Here is a 22,277-nt window from a genome sequence, read left to right as displayed (position 1 = left end):
TTCTTCCCCATAACAATCTACCCAGTATCACTTCTATCTTCCGGAACCAGCATTTGCCGATCCACACTGGCGAGGTAGCAAGAAAAAAAAGGATCTGTGGGAGGACCACCATTTTTATTATCGCCATCCTTTCTGACATAGAGAAGGGCATTTTAATCCATACTTCTACTCTCTTCGCTAAACTATTCAAAAGGGGCAGTATATTGTTAATCACAAACCTATCATTCGTGGCTGCTATTTTTACTCCCAGATAATGGAGACATTCATTTTTTTTTAACACGGATAGTCTTCCCACCGTCTCCCCCATATCTTCATCCAGGGGGAGCATAGTAGATTTACTCCAATTTATGTCCAACCCAGATAGAGGGGCAAATGCCTCGAACATCTTAATGATACGATGTATTTTTTCTTGTGGGTTAGTTACAAAAAGGAGGATATCATCTACAAATAACAAGATCTTACTCTTCTCTCCATTTACTCCAAATCCCTCATAAACATCATTATCTCTTATCCAAGCCGCTAAGGGTTCAATATAAATTAAAAATAAAAAGGGTGAGAGGGGGCAGCCCTGCCTTGTTCCTCTACTTAGTTTGAATGGGTAGGAGGGGGTTCCATCTACCACCACACTCGCCTCGGGGTTAGTGTATAGTAGCTGAATATAACTCAAAAACCTCGGGCCCACCCTAACCCTTTTCAAAACTTCCCAGAGGTATTCCCACTCCACCCTGTCAAAAGCTTTAGTAGCATCCAATGACAGAATGGAGCGGGGGCCACGGGATCCACTCTGGATTGCTTCATACACCTGGTGGATATTGTCATGAACCGTTCTTCCTGACCTAAACCCTCCCTGGTCACCGCCCACCACTACCTTCACTACTTTATCCAATCTCCTTGCCAGTGCTTTCGCTATTATCTTTATATCTGTATTAAGCAAGGAGATATGAGCCCAAATCCAAGGGATCCTTATCTTTTTTCCTAATGAGTCTAATATTAGCCTCACACATAGATTTAGGGAGAACCCCCCCCCCCCTCCAGGATTCATTAATGATACCCAGCAGTTTTGGAAGCAGCAGGATTGAGTATATTCTATATATCTAGAAAGGAATGCCGTCAGACCCAGGGGATGTATTCCCTTGGATTGATGCCAATGCCTCCTCCAATTCCTGGAGGGAGATTGGGTCATCCAGGGAGTCCCTGACATCCTCTGTCAAACTCGGAATATTAATTCCCCTCAAGAATTCCGCTACCTCCGCCCTATTAATATAGCTGCCCATATAGAGATTGGAGAAAAAAGAGCCAACCATTTGGGCTATTTCTTCTCTATCTGTGGTTATGCTGTCATCCTCCCTCCTCAGAGCCATAATACCACGTTCGTCGCCTTGATTTTTAAGTAATCTTGACAGTGTCTTATTTGGTTTCCCTTTCTCAAAGAAATTAAATTGCCCACTGAAGAATAGTTTATTTTGTGCCTTTTTAAGTAGATATTCTTTATATTCCTCTTGAGCTGCCTTCAGTTCTAACAGCTGTTCCCCCCACTATCCTCTTCTATCCCTGCTTCTAATGTTGCCACTTTACTATTCAGTACTGATTCTTCCTGTGAGAATTCCTTTTTTTTTTTTATTGATTCGCCCTATATATAGACCCCTCAAGTATGCCTTCATAGTATCCCATACCACCTGAGGGTTTGCGGACTTATGATTAATCTCCCAGAATGCCTCTATTTCCTGTCTAAACCAGTCCTGGTCGCCCACTAATTCAATCCAGTGGGGGTTGAGCCGAAAGCCCAACCTTTTCCCACCCATTACCTTACCTCCAATTTCCACCACCACTGGGCAATGGTCCGATAGGGTTTTAGCTTTATACTGCACCCTGCTGGTCCAGGTCATTGCATTCTTATCACACAGGCATAAGTCAATTCGGGAAGCGGTGTTATATGAGGTACTAAAACATGAGTACTGTCTTACTCCTGGGTTTAGTTTCCGCCACCCATCAACCCAATTCATCTCTCCACAGTATCTCGCCAATGCTGTTTCGTTCCCCCCTACATTCCTACCTAATTTGTATCTGTCCATACTAGGGTCTATTACATTGTTCAAATCTCCAACTATCCATAATGCCGAATGTGTCTTACTTTCGCTATAGCTCACGAGGTCCCTCAGAACATCCACTCTAAAAGATGGAGGAATATAAACAAAAGCCAAGATGACTGCCCTATCTTCCCATATTCCATAAAGAAATACATATCGACCATACTTATCTACCTTTGCATTCTTAGTCTCGAATGGTACCCTCCTGTGAACATATACTGATACTCCCATGGAGTAGGAAGAGAGTCTGGAGTGGTATTCTTCTTTGGCCCACTTCCTTGGAAGTATCTGCTCATCTCTTGACCTATGGGTCTCAACTAAACATATGATCGCAGGAAGGCACCTCCGAATATAATCGAAGACTGCACACTTTTTAATTCTATCCGACATACCTCGTATGTTCCAGGCTAATAATTTAAGCATAGATATATTTGCCTAAGAGAAAAAAGAAAAGAGAGAAGAAGAAGAGAAAAAAAAAAAAAAAACACTCTTTTGATCATCCCGTGCCATCCCTCCCTCCTTTCCCTTATCCTTCCCCCCCCCGCACCCCCCCTCTCCCCATAATGCACCGTACTTCTACTATGCACTCCTATCCTAGTGACACCCCAGAGAACCCCCCAACCCCTCCCCCCTCCCCCCCGAGACGTAACATTATTACTCAACTAATACTTCCAACCCCTAATGCCACAGTAGTGCCTTATATTAGATGCCTTATTTATCCATCCAATCTGAGACTTCTTGTGGGGTTCCAAATATTGTTACCTTTCCCTTATGCTCAACCCGGAGTCTCGTTGGAAACAGCAGAGAGAAGGGCACCCCTGCGTTCTTTAGCCGCCTTTTTATCTCCCGAAAGGATGCCCTTTTCCTCTGGGTCTCCCAAGAGAAATCCGGATATAGAAAAATATTCTGTCCATTATACTGTAGGTCCCTCATCTCTCTTGCCCTCCTAAGGATAGTATCCCTGTCCTGGGAGGTATATAACTTAATTAGGATTGTCCTAGGGGGACCCCCCGGAGGGGGAATACGCCTTGGCACTGATGAGCTCGTTCAATCCCAAACATTGGAGTAAGATGCCCTTCCCCTATCCCCTCCTTCAACCACCTACTAAGAAACTGTATGGCAGAGTCCCCCCCCCCTCCACCCCCTCAGGAAACCCCACCATCCCATCAGGAAACCCCACCATCCTTATATTACAACGTCTGGATCTATCCTCAAGGTCAGTGAGCTTATCTTTAACAGATGTCCTCTCCTTTTTCAAGTCATTAACCTCCTCCTCCAAAACCGTAATCCTATTTTCTGTTTTAGGGGCTTCTTCCTCCAGTCTGGAAATCCTATCTCTCATTTTAGTCATATCGTGTCTTATCAGAGATACCTCGGTAGATACCACACCTAATTGTTTATTTATCTCCTCAATTGCACAATTAGATTTTTTCACCCCTCCCAAGATCTCCTCCAACATCTGTGTTCCCACAGGGGGCACAGACTGCCCTTCCTCAGTTTCTTCCACCGCCAAGACCGAGTACCTAGAGCCTGTTTTACTAGGGGAGAGATCCTTCTGGGTTCTAGTTTTTATACCCACAGCTGGAGACTTCCATATTTTATCCAATTTACCCATAGCCCCCTTATCTTTTTGTGGCGAGCTACCCCCTGATCTTCTGGGGTTCACCTTAGGGGCCATTTCACCCACTATTTCTCTTCACTTTATATTTGTGGGGTGTATGTATCACTACGGGGATATCACGGACCAACTTAGCAACTTTATACACCATAGGCCCCTCCCACTCGAGAATTTAAATCCCGTTATTTACAGCATACAAAAGTAAGAATTCACAGTCCCATATGGCTCTGGGGAGCGCTTAAAACCTAGGGTATCACACCCTGATCCAGAAATATCCACCACCAAATATAGCATACTAATATGCAACTACGGAATCATTAGCGTATTCACGCTCCCCCTGGTAGACAGTGCAATCACCCCCCAGAGTCACTGATCTTATTGGGTCCAGGGAGGGGTCCAATTTCATGAGAGAGGAATTCTGCTAAGACCAAGTTGTTCAATTTAGTCCATGAGTCCCGGTTTCTCCAAATCGCTAGGAGGAGTGACCAGGCAGAGAGTCAGGCATCCAATATTGTCCATTCCACATGGGGCCAGTGCAAGAGGCTGCTTCTGTTCAGAATATTGCCGGGGTATTAATCAATGGTTTCACCGGCTTCTGCACTGTTAGATATTCATCACATGTAAAGTCTGATCGTTTTACTCAGCTCCACTCTCCATCCACAAGAAAGGGTCTGGGCCAGTCTATTCAAATCCCAGCAAGGAGTAGCGGAGTTCCACACATGCCCCTCAACACCTCCGCGTCTGTCTATTACATTACTTAATTCCTTTAGAACATGGGGGTGAATGCCATCTGGACCTGGTGATTTGTCTATTTTGATTTTTTGTAGGTGGCACTGTACTTCTTCCTGGGTTAGACAGGTGACCTGTACTGGGGAGCTTACCTTATCACACTGTATTTCACCTGGCATTTCATTTTCCTCAGTGAATACAGTGGAGAAGAATTTTAGTATATTTGCTTTTTCCTGATCCCCGTTTATAATTTCTTCCTCATCATTTTTTAAAGGGCCAACACTTTCATTTTTGACCTTTTTGCTATTTATATAATTAAAGAACATTTTGGTGTTAGTCATACTCTCTTTGGCAATGAGTCTTTCTGTCTCTATTTTTGCGGCTTTTATCTGTTTTTTACATATTTCACATTTTTCTCTATAGCTTTTTAATGCTTCTTCACTGCTGTCCTGTTTTAGTAACTGAAATGCTTTATTTTAGTCATTTATTGCCCCCTTAACATTTTTATTCATCCATATTGGTTTTCTTTTATTTCTGACCCTTTTATTCCTATAAAGTATATACATCTTACAGTGAAAATTTAAGATATTTTTAAAAGTCTCCCATTTAGTGTCAGTATTGTTATTTTTGAGGACATTATCCCATTTTATATTGTTATGGGCTTCTCTGAGTTGATCGAACTTTGCTTTTCGAAAGTTCATTGTTTTTGTGGCCCCTCGAGAGATTCCCTTATTGAAGAACAAGTTATAATGTATTACATTATGATCACTATTTCCTCGGTGTCCATCTACTTGCACATTAATTACTCTGCCAGTTTCAGTACGTTGGTAAATATTAAGTCTAGTAGGGCGCCCCCTCTGGTCAGGCCCTGCACCATTTGGGACAGATAATGGTCTTTAGCTATAGTCAGAAATCTGTTTCCTTTAAAGTCGAAGTCTGCCCAGTTCTCCATGAACCCAAACCCCTCCTTCCTACACCAGCTTCTGAGCCACTTGTTTACCTCCCTTATCTCCCGCAGCCTCTCTGGTACGGCTCGTGGTACAGGTAATATTTCAGAAAATACTACCTTGGAGGTCCTTGCCTTAAGCTTGCAGCCTAAGTCCCTGAAATCATTTTTAAGGACACTCCATCTACCTCTTACTTTGTCATTGGTGCCAATATGTACCATGACTGCTGGGTCTTCTCCAGCCCCACCCAGCAACCTGTCAACCCGATCCGCGATGTGCCGAACTCGAGCGCCAGGAAGACAACACACTGTTCGGCTATCCCGGTCTTTGTGACAGATCACCCTGTCTGTCCCCCTAATAATTGAGTCCCCCACTACTAGTACCTGTCTGGCCTGCCCTGCTCTCCTCCCTCCCTCCTTACTGGAGCAGACACCCCCCTGGCGGTCAGAGGCAGAGTCCTGCTGCAGTACCGCTAGCTCTGAAATGACATCCCCCTCATCTGCCAACTGGGCAAACTTGTTGGGGTGTGCCAGTTCAGGACTAGCCTCCCTGACACTTTTCCCTCTACCCCGTTTTCTAACTGTAACCCAGCTAACTGCCTGACTATCCTGCCCCTCCGTCCCACTATCCATCCCCACCTCGACCCCAGAGAGTACCTGCTCAGTGAGCAGGAGACTACTCTGCGGGTTGTCAATGCATCTCAGTGTTGCCAGTTGCTCCTCTAGATCAGGATCTGGGCTTCTAAATGAGCAACTCGCACACATCTCGCACAACAATATGCACCCTCAAACTGTTGTTCAAGGATTGCATACATTGCGCAAGATGCACACTGGACTGCCTTTTCCAACATGGAGGTCATACTAGATTTGGGGATTGCAAAAATTAACAGAAAAGAAAAAAAAATCAAATATTTCAATTTAAACTTCCTGAATTTAAAGTCCCTTAATTTTAAGTCCCCTCACTTTTATACTCACTCACTTGTATGCTTCACACTCTTGTATACAGACAAACAATCGCTAGCTCAACATAGTGTATTTGCTTTATATTTATCACAACCACAACCACCTCTCTTCCACTGCCTGGAAGTGAAACTTTTTTTTTTTTTTTTTTCATTTACACATCCAAATTTAACGAAAAGTCGTAAAAGACCTGTGGGGTGTTAAGGCTCACTGGACCCCTTGGTACGTGGCTTGAGGGGTGTAGTTTCCAAAATGGTATGCCATGTGGGGGTTTTCTGCTCTTCTGGCACCATAGGGGCTTCCAAAATGTGACATGCCCCCCAAAAACCATTTCAGCAAAAATTCACTCTCCAAAATCCCATTGTTGCTCCTTCCCTTCTGAGCCCTCTACTGCACCAGCCGAACACTTTACATACACATATGAGGTATTTCCTTACTCTAGAGAAATTGGGTTACAAATTTTGGGGGGCTTTTTCTCCTATTACCCCTTGTAAAAATTCAAAAACTGGGTCTACAAGAACATGCGAGTGTAAAAAATGGAGATTTTGAATTTCCTCCTTCACTTTGCTGCTATTCCTGTGAAACACCTAAAGGGTTAACACACTTACCCAAATGTCATTTTGGATACTTTGAGGGGTGCAGTTTTTATAATGTGGTCATTTGTGGGGTATTTCTAATATGAAGGCCCTTCAAATCCACTTCAAAACTGAACTGGTCCCTGAAAAATTCCAATTTAGAAAATGTTGTGAAAAATTGGAAAAGTGCTGCTGAACTTTGAAGCCCTCTGATATCTTCTAAAAGTTAAAACCTGTCAACTTTATGATGAAAATATAAAGTAGACATATTGTATCTGTGAATCAATATATTATTTATTTGGAATGTCTGTTTTTGTTACAAGCAGAGAGCTTCAAAGTTAGAAAAATGCTAAATTTTCAATTTTTTCATCAAATTTTGGAATTTTTCACCAAGAAATGATGCAAGCCTCGACAAAAATTTACCACTAACATGAAGTAGAATATGTCACGAAAAAACAATGTCAGAATCAGAATGAAAAGTAAAAGTATCCCAGAGTTATTAATGCTTAAAATGACAATGGTCAGATGTGCAAAAATGGCTGGGTCCTTAAGGTGAAAATGGGCTGGTTCCTTAAGGGGTTAAACCCCACTGGCATTTGACAGATCTTTGGAACAGTGGGCTGTGCAAATGAAAAATTTTCATTTTTCTTTTGGCAGACCACTGCTCAAAAAAATCTATCAGACACCTGTGAGATGTATCACTGCACTTCTTATTAGGGGTGTAGTTTCCAAAATGGGGTCACATGTGTGTGTGTGTGTGTGTGTGTGTGTGGGGGGGGGGTTCACTGTTCTGGCACCATGGAGGCCTAAACGCACATGGCCTTCAATTTCAGCCAGATTCTCTCTCCAAAAGCCCAATGGTGCTCCTTCTCTTCTGAGCCCTGTAGTTCACCCGCAGAGCACTTTACATCCACATGTGGGGTATTTTCTGACTCAGAAGAGATGGGGTTACAAATTTTGCTGGGCTTTTTTTCCTATTACCCCTTGTGAAAATGATAAAATTGGGGTAACAATAGCATTTTAGGGAAAAAAATATACATTTTTTTATTTTCACCTCCAACTTTAACAAAAATTTGTCAAACACCTGTGGGATGTTAAGGCTCACTATACCCCTTGTTACTTTACGTGAGGGGTGTAGTTTTCTAAATGGGGGTCACATATGGGTGTTTTTTATGTTTATGTCAGAACTGCTGTAACTACCAGCCACCCCTGTGCAAATCACCAATTTAGGCCTCAAATGTATATGGTACACTCTGTTTACACTAACATGCTGGTGTAGACCCAAAATTTACCTTTTCTTAAGGGGTAAAAGAAGAGAAAAAAAATTTGTAACCAAAAACTGTTGCCTTGAAATATGAGAGGGCTCCAAAGTGAAAGAGCACCATGTGCATTTGAGGCCTAAATTAGGGATTTGCATCCACCACAAATTACCCTACAGCAGTGCTTTCCAAATAGGGTGTCTCCAGCTGTTGCACTACTTCCTGTTCAGGGTGTGGTTGTGTGATCGTCAGCTCCAGGAGAACCAGAGAACCAGAGAGCAGCAGGATTTTCACCAGCCCTCCCCCCCCCCCCCCCCCCCCCCAGGTTTGTGGCAGCCTTCGGGGAAGGGTTTCCCTGCATGAACCCCAACGTCCCCATCTCCCTTACCAGGCCGGCGGGAGGTGGAGGTGACATTGCAACGGCCAACTCCCAGGATGGGGTACGGAGATCCTCCAGGATCCGCAGAAATGCAGAACCAACTCCACCGTCCATATCTGGAAGCCGCAAGGCTGCAAGGAAGGCTACAAGCAAGGCTGCAGGTAAAGACCTGCATGAAGGTGAGGAGTTGAGGAGAAACATGGGGAGGCAAGGTACCTCTGAACCCCAGCAATGGGGGGCATTGGGTCCCAGGGAGTCTTTGGCCACTTTTGGGTCCCGAATCCAAGCAAAAATGGCGGAGTATGAGTGTCTTGGCAAAATGCTTCGTGGGCTAAGAGAGGACTTAAAATTTGCCCGTTACCAGGCTGATTACACCTCAAAAAATCGAAGGCCAGTGTATTCGGCTAAAGTGCGCACCCTGAAAAAAGAGGTTGAGGAGGTAGAAAGGGTGAGGATGGAGATCATGGAAGGGGCTGGTATCTTCAGAGAAAAACTCTGCAATGAAAGTCGGTTCAGAGGCCAGCAGAACCCAGAAAGAGAGGAGGAGGTCAGTCACAGCGAAAGCAGTGCAGAGGAGGATGGTGTGGAGGTGGATGGTGGAGGAGAAAGAGAGAACAGTGCTGAGGAGGACAGTGTGGAGGAAGATGGTGGTGGAGAAAGAGAGGACAGTGCTGAGGAAGGTGCTAAAGAGAAGCAAGATGGTGGTGCAGAGGAGAGTGAAATGGAGGAGGACACAACCCAGAGTTCATACATAAATCCTGCTCAGGTAGCCCTGCCTGTAACGTCAGATGACAGCAGTGACGACAGCGGCAGCAGCAATGGGTTAATTGGTGGTGGATTGCTGAAGGCGATTGTGCTCCAAGAGTCACCTACCCATTTTGAGAACTTATCATTTGGAAATGACTTAGGCCCAGATACTGAGGTGAAGGGCAAGAGGAAGAGGAGAAATAAAAGGAAAAAAGGAGAGGTCACCAGACTTGTTTATTCTTCTCTCCAGCAGTCTGGGCCATCTGAAAAGGTGGTTCAGGCTGGTGGGCCCCCCAGTCTGCCCGACCCCGCTTTTGCTGTAAAGCGGGGCCAGAATGGGGGGTACATGGTGGATAAGGTTTCTAAGATGGCTGCAGACGCCAAGGAGCCGCCTGTCCAGTCGGTAGGGAAGGGCAGGACAGGCTTAAGGTGGGCGACTCCGATGCTGCAGGACCACCCCAGGTGGGCAGGGGGCGTGTCCTAGTGCCGGAGCTTGGTGATGTTGCTGTCTGCTCGGGGGGCGGTCCCCCGAGCGATCTGGGCGTAGCAGGGCACTCCTCTGTGAGGGGGGGGGGAGTGTCCATGCGTCTGGATTGGTAGAAAAGCCCGGGCGGTCGGGTAAGGTGGCTCCTGAAGGTTGCACTGACGCTGTGGGGAATCCCTCCACGTCGGCTGCTGTAGGAGGGGTGGGGGTGCGTCCGGAGGGACAGATCCCACCCAGTGTGAAGCAGTTCTCACTGGGAACATCATCGGCGTTGAAGGAAGTGTCATCACTGGAACTGGAAGTAACATCGCCAGAACCGAAAAAGCGGTCATCGGGGGCGGGACCAGCAGCACAAACCCCCGTGGCATACGCAAATAACCCGGCCAGCTCAGGAAAGTTTAGCCAGGATAATAGTGTGAAAGGGAAGAGTGCAAAAGAGAGTGAAAATTTTGGTGATGGTATGTTGCATGAAAATGTTAGCAGTGTGCAAGAGTGGGGCATTAGAGGTGTACTAGAGAGGGGTGCTAGCGGTGTGCAAGAGAGGGGTGCTAGCGGTGTGCAAGAGAGGGGTGCTAGCGGTGTGCAAGAGAGGGGTGCTAGCGGTGTGCAAGAGAGGGGTGCTAGCGGTGTGCGAGAGAGGGGTGCTAGCGGTGTGCAAGAAAGGGATGCTAGCGGTGTGCGAGAGAGGGGTGCTAGAGGTGTACAAGAGAGGGATGCTATCGGTGTGCAAGAGAAGAGTGCTGGAGGCAGGCAAAGGGATGTCACTGGATCAGTAAAGAGTACTGAGGAAGTAGGGGCTGGTTCGGCTGCCCCCCTGGTGGCGACTGCTAGAAGCTATGCCAGCGTCGCTGCCGGGGAATCAAGAGGGTCTCCGTCTCCATCTGGTTCTGGGGGTCACTTGCAGCGGCGCCTCCTGGAGGCTCTGCGTAAGGGTGATAGGTCAATTGAGGTAGAAGGGAGGGGTTCGGTTGACCTGTCTTTTTGGATAGAGAGGCATGGTCTGGGTGCCTTCCAAGAACAGAATGGGGAGGTGATGTGGTCCCTCCCGACTCCCGGGCAGGATAGTAACCGTAGGAATGTGGCCCGTCTGATTTAGAGGGGTAAAGATGCGTGTGTTACGCCGAGCGCTCCGGGTCCCCGCTCCTCCCCGGAGCGCTCGCTACACTCTCGTCACTGCAGCGCTCCGGTCAGATCCACTGACCCGGGGCGCTGCGATACCGCCTCCAGCCGGGATGCGATTCGCGATGCGGGTGGCGCCCGCTCGCGATGCGCACCCCGGCTCCCGTACCTGACTCGCTCTCCGTCGGTCCTGTCCCGGCGCGCGCGGCCCCGCTCCCTAGGGCGCGCGCGCGCCGGGTCTTTGCGATTTAAAGGGCCACTTCGCCGCTGATTGGCGCAGTGGTTCTAATTAGTGTGTTCACCTGTGCACTCCTTATTTATACCTCACTTCCCCTGCACTCCCTCGCCGGATCTTGTTGCCATTGTGCCAGTGAAAGCGTTTCCTTGTGTGTTCCTAGCCTGTGTTCCAGACCTCCTGCCGTTGCCCCTGACTACGATCCTTGCTGCCTGCCCCGACCTTCTGCTACGTCCGACCTTGCTTCTGTCTACTCCCTTGTACCGCGCCTATCTTCAGCAGTCAGAGAGGTTGAGCCGTTGCTAGTGGATACGACCTGGTCACTACCGCCGCAGCAAGACCATCCCGCTTTGCGGCGGGCTCTGGTGAAAACCAGTAGTGACTTAGAACCGATCCACTAGCACGGTCCACGCCAATCCCTCTCTGGCACAGAGGATCCACTACCTGCCAGCCGGCATCGTGACAGCGTGCCCGCCCCGGGCAAGGGTGGTTGAGCTCCTCCTTCAGATGGAGTTCAGGGCGAGTGACATCTTTGCCCTGATTCACCCCTATGGTTCTTCTGAGTTCGACATCAGCTTTGTTCGGCCAGAGGGTCTTGAACTTTTCTGGTCGAATTACGAGATGGTGAAGAACGAGCCCGGCTGGCGGGATTTCGCTGTAAAAGCGATATCCCGGCAGAACCAAACCAAGAGAGTGACCGTTTTGACCCGTAACGAGTCGCTGTCTTGCTACGACATCATGACCTGGCTCGGTCGTTATGGGGATGTGACGGACATGCCCAAGAAAAATCTTGATGAGCACGGGATCTGGTCTGGGGCCTGGACGTTTTCCGTCAAACTTAGGCGTTCAGGGAGCACAGTTGCCCACATCCCATCGGCAGCCTTACTCGGACGTGACAGAATCCAAGTCTTCTACCAGGGGCAGCCTAAAGTCTGCCACAGGTGTGGTAGTCCTACCCATTTTAGCGCAGCCTGCACTGTGCAAGTTTGCGCTTTTTGTGGTGGGGCTGGTCATTTGGCTGCATCCTGTGGGCAGATCCGGTGTCATCTGTGTGTTGTCCTAGGACACCCTTTCAAGCGTTGCCCCAGCGCCTTTTCCCGTTTGGTGGCCGCTCCAGCTGGGGAGAGCTTTAGGGTTGCCCCGGCTGGGGAGGGTACGGGCATGGGTGAAGGAGCAAAAGGGTTAATGAAGAGCAAGAAGGGGCCTGCCAAACTAAGGCGAGAGGAAAACCGCAGAAGGAGCAGGGAGCTGGAGAGTTCTCAGGTGGCGGGGGTAGCTCCTGGCCCTGCTCCTGTCACTAGCCCAGATGTTGCTGAGACCCTGGGGGATGGTGTGTTGGATGAGGAGATTAGGAGGATTCGCGAAGAGGAAGGCAAAGAGGCTGATCTTTTCTGATTCCTCCCACTATAAAAGTGTGGATGAGGAGGGGAGGGAAAGGCCGAAAAAAGACAAGGGCAAAAAAGTTGTAAAGGGGAAGTCTCAGTCCTCTATTTCAGGTGCTAAAGGCCAGGTCCTAAAAGGAAGCTTACCTGCCCCCCTTCTGATTGACCTATCGAACAGGTACCTTGTCCTTGATACCATCTCCTCCCCCTCATTGGAGGGGGGTGGCGAGGATGGGGTGCCTGAGGGATTGGAGCCTCCAGGGGGAACTGGGTCCTGTCCTGTTGAGGCATCTTCCTCGGAGGGCAGGGCTAACTCAGGGCCAGATGGAGATGGGAGCCAGATGGATCAGTCTGAGTCAAAAAAGAGATCTAAAGAAAGTAAGAATGCTCCTTCTTCTTCAGGGGATGAGGCGGTGAAGAAGAAGGGCAAGAAAAAATAATGGGTAAGGCCGTCTAACTCAATTACCCAGGATGGCAGCACTCACCCCATTGACGCTGGCATCTATTAATTGTGCCAGTATAAAGTCTGATACGGCTAGATTCGCAGCCTTTGATTTTCTCGGCCGTGTTGAAGCCGACATTTTCTTTTTACAGGAGACCAGGTTGTCAGATCTAGCCTCTCTGGTGAAAGCCAGAAGAGAGTGGAGGCGCGGCCCCTCCCACTGGTCTCTTGTGGCTGAGCCGTATAGTGGGGTGGCGGTCCTTTTTACCGCTCCGGTCGAATGCAGACGGGTCATTGAGTTAGAAATGGGGAGGTGCCTGATCTTAGATGTCTTCATGAAGGGACAAGAGCTCCGGCTCATTAACATCTACACCCCACAAACAAAGTGGGGCCGTAAGGATCTCTTTATGAGGATTAAACCCTTTCTTTTTACTAGCCGGCAAGTGATCTTTGGAGGGGACTTCAATAATGTCACGAGGTCCCAAGATAGGAGAGGTTCCAATGATCGGCTGGCTTATGACTGTGTGGCCCTTAGTAATATAGTCAGGGAAGCTCGCCTAGAGGATGCCCACATCCGGAGCCCCTCAGGCCACGCGGGTTTCACCTTTCATCGAGGTAGCAGCAGGTCTAGGATAGACAGGTTTTATTTAAAGGAGGAAGCCGTCTCTTCCGCAGTGTCCGTGGTTGAGGTGGAGTTCTCCGACCACTGTATGATTTTGTTTTCCCTGAATGTTTCAGAGACCCCCCGGATGGGAAAAGGTTATTGGAAGCTGAATTTGTCCCTCCTGGAGGAAACAGAGATAAGACAGTCCTTTGAGGATTTTCTTCAAAGTCAGGTACCTTTACTGGACTTTTGTAGTAGTAAGTCTGAGTGGTGGGAGATATTCAAGAAGCAGGTTGCGGGGTTCTTCCGCCAGCTCTCGAGCCTCAGGTCCCTAAACAGGTATCGCCTGTATCAGGGACTGAGGAGGAAACTCGAGCTTCTCGTCTCGACTGGAGGTAGCCGAGAGGATATCTCCAGAGTGAAGTCCTTGCTGATGAGGTGTCAGTACGATAGGCAAGCATCTTTGGTTTTTGAGAGGGATTACGGGAAGTACCGCTCGCCCGACCCTTACAGGAACTGCAAGATGTCAGTGAGTAGTAAAGTAGTCTCAGGACTGATTGATAGTACGGGATCTCTGAATCGGTCCAGATCAGGGATCCTGGAGGTCGTCAGATCCTTCTACTCGCACCTACAGACAGGAAGCTTCTGGCCAAGATACTGTTTAATCGGCTGGTGAAGTTTGCACCCCGGCTCCTTTCGGGGGCTCAGCACTGCTCTGTTCCAGGCCGAAGCACCTTAAGTGCTGTCCTCAGTGTCAGGGAGGCAGTGGAGCGGAGTAGTGCGGGTCTCTGGAAGGGGTACTTACTTTTCCTTGGATCAGGCCAAAGCATTTGATCGAGTGAACCATGACTACCTCTGGTCCGTCCTCCTGAGATATGGCTTACCGTGTACTTTTGTTAATTGGCTTAAGATCTTGTATGCAGGGGCAGAGAGTTTCCCGCTGGTGAACGGGTGGTCTGGCCGCTCTTTGAGGTGGGGTCTGGAGTCCGTCAGGGTTGTCCTTTGAGCCCGCTCTTATATGTATTTGCGATCGATCCCTTCCTTAGGAGGGTGAGTTGCGGACCATTGGCGGGAGTCAGGATGATTCTGGCGGAGCCGGGTGTCGCCCAGAGAGTGGTGGCGTACGCTGATGATGTCACCATTTTCCTCTCCTCGAGAGAGGAGGCCGATGTGGTGATGTCGGAAGTGGACCGCTACTCGGAGGCATCCGGGTCTAAGATCAACCAGGATAAGTGTGAGAGTCTCTGGCTGGGAGGGGGAGACCCCACGTTTGATCTCCCGGACACCCTTCCAGGGCCCCAAGACTCAGCAAAAGTTTTGGGCATCACATTCGGCCAGGATGATTATCCCACCAAAAACTGGGATGGTAAGCTCCAGGATGCCACTCAGAGGGTGGACCAGTGGAAGGGTTGGTCTATGACCCTCAGGGAAAGGGTACACCTGATCAAATCGTACCTGCTCCCCTTGTTTATCTATCTGGGCAGCGTATGTATTTTACCAGAGGCTTACTACACTAGGGTCTACAGCCTGTTTTTCCAACTGTTATGGGGGAACAGGTTGAACCTAGTCAAGAGGGAGGTTACGTACCGCACGAGGAGACTAGGGGGTTTATCTATGGTAAACCCTGTGGTGTTCTTAACGAACACCTTCTTGAAAGCCAACATTGCAAACCTCTGGTCAGAGAGGGCTCCTCCGTGGGTACTCTCCTGCAGGGAATGGTTTCGGCCTTTCTTCCAGGAATGGGAGACAGGAGGGCAAGTGAAGGACCTCCGTACACCACATGGATATCTTCCGGCTTACGCTACCCCGACTCTGAAGGCGATACGTCGGTGGGGTCTGGGAGTGTGGGAGATCAGGACCCAGTCAAGGCAGTTCCTTGACAAACGGGTTCTGTTGACCCACTTCCAGAAGCCTCTGGCGCTCAGGGACTGCCCAGGTCGGGATCTGACGGTGGGATTGCATCTTTTAAATATGAAAAGGATCCCCCAGAAGTTTTGGGACTTGGCCTGGCGCTGCTTTCAGGGGAAGCTATATGTGAGGGACAACCTGAAGTACAGGAACTCTGATGACCGGGGATGTCCCCGAGAAGAGTACGGGGACACGCTGGAAAGCATGGACCACTTCCTGCTTCATTGTCCCTTTAATATAGGGGTTTACAACAGGGTGGGTGCTTCCATCGGCTGGAGTCAACTTGCCGGCCTTTCCTATCCGGAGTGGGCTTATGGGGCATTCAGGAACCTGGGTGGCCGTGATCGGGGCACTTTATTCTTAGTTAGCTTAGTGGTTAGGTACTACACGTGGAATGCACGGTGCTTAGTATCGACCCAACAGAAAGTCCTCTCCGAGGTGGAGGTATGTAGGAACATCACTGGTGACCTCGGGAAGATCAGGTCTTTGGAGTATGGCAGTCTTGGTACCAGTAGGGCTTCTCTCCTGTGGAGAGGGTTTTCTTTTGATGTACCTTAATTTTGGTTAGGGACAGTATATAGATGTTAGGGTGAGTATAGGGTCAGTTTTATGAAGGGATAGCGATAGGGTTAGAAGTAAGGTTCATAGGGTAAGCATTTTGAAACTTAGTTTTATCAGGATTGCCATCCTTCTTCCTGGTGGTGGGCTATGCATGTCACTCTAGCTTTTTGTTTTGTTTTCTGTAATTTGAATGTAAAGGGCTTGCAGGCAACCAATCTTGGGCCTGGTGGGGGTTTGAAGTACTGTATTACTTTGTTTTTCATATTATTTCTGTGGTTGTAGTGAATTAGTACATTGTTGAGTTAGTTAATAATAGTGGGGGGGGGGGATTAATTTTAAGTTGGGTGGGGGTTGTTGGGGGGAGGGGGTGATGCTTTGGGTCTGACTTGGGTCAGTTTATGGACAATGACTGTTTCAGTAAAAAAAAAATAAAAAAACACTGTGATACACGAACTCTGACCATGTCCAGTGGGAGTGGTGTGGGTGATGGGAGAGTTCATAGTGTAGGTTATTTTTCTTTAGGTTTTATTCTTGTTTACATGTATTTCATAAGTATAAATAGTTTTATGTATTTTTGTATAGTGTTATACCTCATTGTTGGGTAAAGGCAGTCGGACCAGCTTTTAGTTGATATTATTGTGTTTATTTTTTCCCCCTTATGGTAATGTATCCATGCATGTGTGTGTTACTATAGTTTAAAGAGAAGGGAAAGGAGAAAGGGGAAAAAATAAATAAATAAATGAAATTTCCAAGTTGGAATTATTTTTAGTTATGGCAATAAGCCCTCTTTTTATTATAATTTTTTTTATTTTTTTTTACTTTATTTTATTTTTTTATTTTTTTCGTTGTTATGATCTAATATGTATTGTGAGTATTGGTTGTTGTCTGTGTGTAAAATTAATGGTATTTCCAAGATGGAATTATTTTATTTATTTCCTTATTATTTTTATGGCAGTTAGCCCTATTTATTTTTGTTTAATGCATTTTGTGTATGGTATGTGGGGATAAGTTTCCTATTCGGATGTTTTCAGTTAAAACTTAATTAAGGAAAGCTATATTTATGTTTTGTTGGTAATTAATGTGTGTGTGTATGTGTGTTTGGAAGGATAATAGGTAAGAATTAGTAGTATCAGGCATTATTTGGTAGTTGAGTTAAGCTGGGCTGGTTGGTTAGGTAGGTCCTTTTATTCTGTAACAAAGAGTTTATATTTGTTACTTTTTCATCCTTATGTTTCAGCTGATTAAGCATTGTATTTGTGTTTTGTAAAAGTTTTATATTTTTCTAATAAAAAGAGTTCCAGCTGTAGCAAAACTCCCAGCATGCCAGGACAGTCAATGGCTATGCCGATGTGCTGGCCCCTGTATTCTCTGTGCAGTGATGACAACAGGGTGCCGCAACCGAGATCACGGGGGTCCTTTGGAGAGGGGATAAGATGTCTTGGTGCGTAGTACCCCTTTAAGAGGGAAAAACATGATATATATTTAACCCCAAACCAAATGTACCTTATTTTTATTTTCTACCTAATGTACATAAAGACCGAAAAAAAAAACACCTGTTCGCCCGATAGTTGCCAGATGTTTATCTGAATATATAGACCATCAGTTACAGAAATGTGCGGTGTCTTTACCAGCATACCTCAGAGATAAATGGGCGTTTATTAACCCTATTGAAAGATATCATACGGGAAGAGGACTATATGTGGGCAACGCTAGATATTGCTTCATTATATAGTAACATCCCACATGACAGAGGAGTGGAAGCTGTGTGATCTTTTTTAGTGGAAGATCCCTTGATGCCCATACATCAGAGGAACTTCATTTTGGAGGCCATTAAAGGAGTAGTGCAGTGTTGAAAAACATCCCCTATCCCAAGGATAGGGGATACATTTCAGATTGTGGGGTGTCCGACTGCTGGGGGGCCCCGTGATCTCCTGTACGGGGCCCTGGCTCGCTGGCCAGATAGCGCGTGTTGACTAGTGTTGAGCAGCATAGGCCATATTCGAATTCGCGATATTTCGCGTATATATGGACAAATATTCGTCATATATTCGCTAAATTCGCATATTCGTAATATTCGCGTAATATTTTTGCATATGCGAAAATTTGCATAAATGAAAATGTGCATAAGCAAATTTTCCCATATGCGAAAATTCATACGCCAGTCTCACACAGTAGTATTAGAGCCTTCTTTACACCACACAAGCTGGAAGCAGAGAGGGATGATCACTGTGATGTGTATTGTGAAAAAAAAAAAAACAATATTCGTAATTTCGAATATATAGTGCTATATTGGCGAATATTCGCGAATTCGCGCATTGCGAATATTTGCGAGCAACACTAGTGTTGACCACCAGACGAAGGGGCAGCCGACACGCCCCCTCAAAAAAAGCGCTATGGCAGAGCCAGAGATATCCAAAGGCAGCGCTGCATCAGTCCCCCCAAAAAATGTGAGTTCCTGGATTTAAATATCTATATTCAGGATGGCTGTTCGCATACTGCCAACTATTTTAAAGGAGGTGGATGCAAACAGATACCTCGACTTTAACAGTTGCCATCTTAAATAATGGAAGAAGAACATTCCATTCGGTCAAATGAAAAGAATCCGAAGGAATTGTTCTTCCACACAAAAATACCTACAACAACTAGAGAACCTGGAGGATCGTTTTAAACAAAAAGGGTATCCCAAACCCCTTATACAAGGAGCACGCCAGAGAGTGGACGAATTAGAACAAAGTGCTTGCTTGAAAAATAATAAACAGGGTAATGCAGAGGGGGGTTATAATGATGAATTTGATTCTGTTTTTCTAACTAGGTATTACACTTCACACACCAATATTTTTTTATTATTTTTTTTATTTTTTTTTGTATAGGTAATATCACCAGCTCATATTATTGTGTCATGATTACTGGCACCATATGTAGTCCCCCAGTTATTCTTCTTTAGATGTTTTCCGTGTCCTGTGCAGTATCTCTCCCAGAAGTCCACTTGATGGCCCCCGTGGTGGTCTACACCCCGAAGTCATCAATTTTTACTCTAAGAGAGAGTGTGCAGCTGTTTCTGGAGACGGTCAACAATAACCTCTGCATGGTGGAATAATAGGTCACGATGTTTATCAGGATCAGTAGAAGCATCACCCACTCGATGATTATGATGGGGATTTCACGGATCTCGTCCCAGTCTTCATCATTATGGAATAATTCCTTTAATGTTTCATATCCAAAATAGAAAACTAAAAAAGACAAAAGTCAGGCCACAGCAGGTGCATCTACTATGGTGGATGACTTTTTTTGCTCCTGGTAATTTATACATCTGGATGGACTGCCCAAGGTAGTATAAGGCTTCACATGTAATGGAAATTATCGTGCTGACAAAGTGTATCCTGGGATATTCTTCGGGGGACAATACATGCATAACAGCTGTGGAAAAACAGGAGGCCCACACAATGGCCAGCAGGATCCTCTGGATCAGGACCTGATGACCCCTGAACTCTTCAGTATGCATAACCATATACTTATAAATAAGAAAGGTTAGTACCAAAGTGCCAATGGACATCCCTATGAATCCAATTCTGAATAATATGCTTTCGGGAAAGACATTTCCCACATCACTGTGAAGGAAAAGAAACCAATGTTATTATGGATATTTCCTCACTCCCAACCCATGAAATAAGAATCATGTGCTTGTTTATCTTACCTGATGCTCATCAGTGGCGAGGCTGCATGGCCGAGGACGACCGTCATGATGTAGCTGGTGGCAAGCCAGGCCGCACACCAAAACCCCAACAGGAGGGGGACGAACCCCAGTCCTTTTAGCTCCATTTCAGACAAGTAGAAGAAGAAGACGCTAATCTCACTATTCTCACTAATCGCACTGGAACTGACTGAAGGCTCGGGCGGCTGTCAGTGGAATGTCAGGCCTCCAGCTGTCTATGACATCACATGTGACATGTCAGAATGACTGCTTGTTTCTTTGAGCTGCCATGATTTAGTATCTGCTATAGACAGAACCTGATGTTTTTACTATGGACCTTACAGACCTCAGAACCCAAGTAATTAGTGCAGGGGCTCCATTTTGATCATCTCATATTTCACATTATTTGAGTTCCAGGGCTCAGATACATTTGCACCCTCTATAGCAGTGGTCTTCAAGCTGTGAACCCCCAACCGCTGCAGAACCACAACTCCCAGCATGCCGAGACAGCAACTTCGCATAAGGAAATAGTCTAATTAAACTTTTCTTATATATAGAATCCCTGAAATCTCCAATCTCTCCTTTTATTGGTTTATGATCTGTGTTACTTATTTGTTAAAAACAATGTTTCTGATTGTCTTCCCCCCACACACTTATGGGCTATCTCTTCAAACGACTTTATTTGACCTAAAGCGTATAATTGATTTACATAAATAAGCCCCTTTTCATCCAAAAGAGTGAATCTTTAATTTTAAGGAATTCTTTAAGTGCTTTATTCGACCATAATGAAGTAAAGTCAAATCTCCATGTGATTTTAAACATTTTTTAAGTTCCTCCCATACTTAATTATCTAGATATGCATGGGTGTAGTGAGTATCCCAGCTTCCAAAATCTCAAAAATATCCTTATAACGACCCATTAGGGTATGTTCACACTACAGTGTGTGAATGGAATCTCCGCTCGCTGAATTCAGTGAGCGAAGATTCAGACTGGCAGCCGGCGGTGGCGGTAGGACCGGGCGGCACTGAGCCGTCACTATTGACAGCTATGCAGTGCTCGCGGACTTCCGTGCAAAGAATGAACATGTTCTTTCTTTGGGCGGAACAATTTCAGTGGCGCTGAAATTCCGCAGTGTGAACGGCTCTCGCGGAAACCCATTCACATTAATGTTAAGTTCACACCGCGGAATTCGGCTCTCGGAGTTCCGCCCGTGGAATTCGGCTTGCGGAATTCCGCCGGTGGATTTCCGCGGGAATTCCGTAGTGTGAACATACCCTTAGAGAGAAAAAATAGGACTACATTTTCCCTCCTTCTCATAATAGTCTGCAATTTTAGTGCTAAAAAGTACCTAAAAAAAAAAAAAAGTGCCCAACCCCCATCGTGCTCAGCTAACGTTAAAGAAACATATTTCATTCTCGTGCTTTCCTGCCCCAAAGTAGTGAATTTAATAAAGAAATAAGAGCTTGGAACCATTTTTCTGATATCCATACAGTATAGAAACATAGAATGTGTCGGCAGATAAGAACCAATTGGCCCATCTAGTCTGCCCAATAATCTGAATCCTATCAATAGTCCCTGGCCCTATCTTATATGAAGGATAGCCTTATGCCTATCCCATGCATGTTTAAACTCCTTCACTGTATTTGCAGCGACTAGTGTTGCTCACGAATATTCGCAATTCAAATTTTAATCGCGAATATAGCATATTCGCGAATTTGCGAATATTGCAAATATAGCACTATATATTCATAATTACGAATATTCGCTTTTTTTGCGCATATGTGAAAATTTGTGCGCATATGCGCAAATTTGCGAATATTGAGCCCTCCCTTCATTAATGGTATAGAGAACTGTGACTAGTGCATCAACTCTGTGATTTTTTGCCCAATAAAACCAATAGGCTAATTGTGGTCTATGGGGATCTCACTGCATGTAAGATAAGCAGGACCGTCTCGGCAGTACAGTGGGATGGGAAACCGTCACTGGTTCGAGTCCCAGGGTGGACAGTGTTACAGTGTTGTGGTTAAACTTTACTTTCCTGGAAAAGCTGCTGAGTTGCCCATAGCAACCAATCAAATTGCTTCTTTCATTTTTCAGAGGCCTATTCAAAAATGAAAGAAGCGATCTGATTGGTTGCTAAGTATATAGTAAACATTCATATATGTGGTCAATATATAGTATACATTCATATATATGGGGGTCAGTATATAGTATACATTCATATATATGGGGGTCAGTATATAGTATACATTCATATATATGGGGGTCAGTATATAGTATACATTCATATGTGTGGTCAGTATATAGTATACATTCATATATGGGGGTCAGTATATAGTATACATTCATATATATGGGGGTCAGTATATAGTATACATTCATATATATGGGGGTCAGTATATAGTATACATTCATATGTGTGGTCAGTATATAGTAAACATTCATATATATGGGGGTCAGTATATAGTATACATTCATATATATGGGGGTCAGTATATAGTATACATTCATATATATGGGGTCAGTATAAAGTATACATTCATATATATGG

At 45.9% G+C, this 22,277-nt stretch overlaps 1 protein-coding gene across 1 annotated transcript in view; it reads right to left on the bottom strand.

Moving 5' to 3' along the window:
• Window positions 1–20,218, bottom strand: part of LOC130298320 (uncharacterized) — a 57,641-nt gene extending 37,423 nt beyond the window's left edge. Inside the window, exon 1 of the mRNA XM_056551251.1 lies at window positions 19,730–20,218. Coding sequence (XP_056407226.1) covers window positions 19,730–19,854 — 125 coding nt within the window. The 5' untranslated portion in view covers window positions 19,855–20,218. The remainder of the gene's footprint in view (window positions 1–19,729) is intronic.
• Between the last annotated feature and the right edge of the window lie 2,059 nt (window positions 20,219–22,277).

This window comes from Hyla sarda, assembly GCF_029499605.1.
Source record: "Hyla sarda isolate aHylSar1 chromosome 2 unlocalized genomic scaffold, aHylSar1.hap1 SUPER_2_unloc_1, whole genome shotgun sequence".
NCBI lineage: Eukaryota > Metazoa > Chordata > Amphibia > Anura > Hylidae > Hyla > Hyla sarda.
The sequence above is the reverse complement of the archived record's forward strand: the minus strand, read 5'-3'. Positions and strand labels throughout refer to the sequence as shown.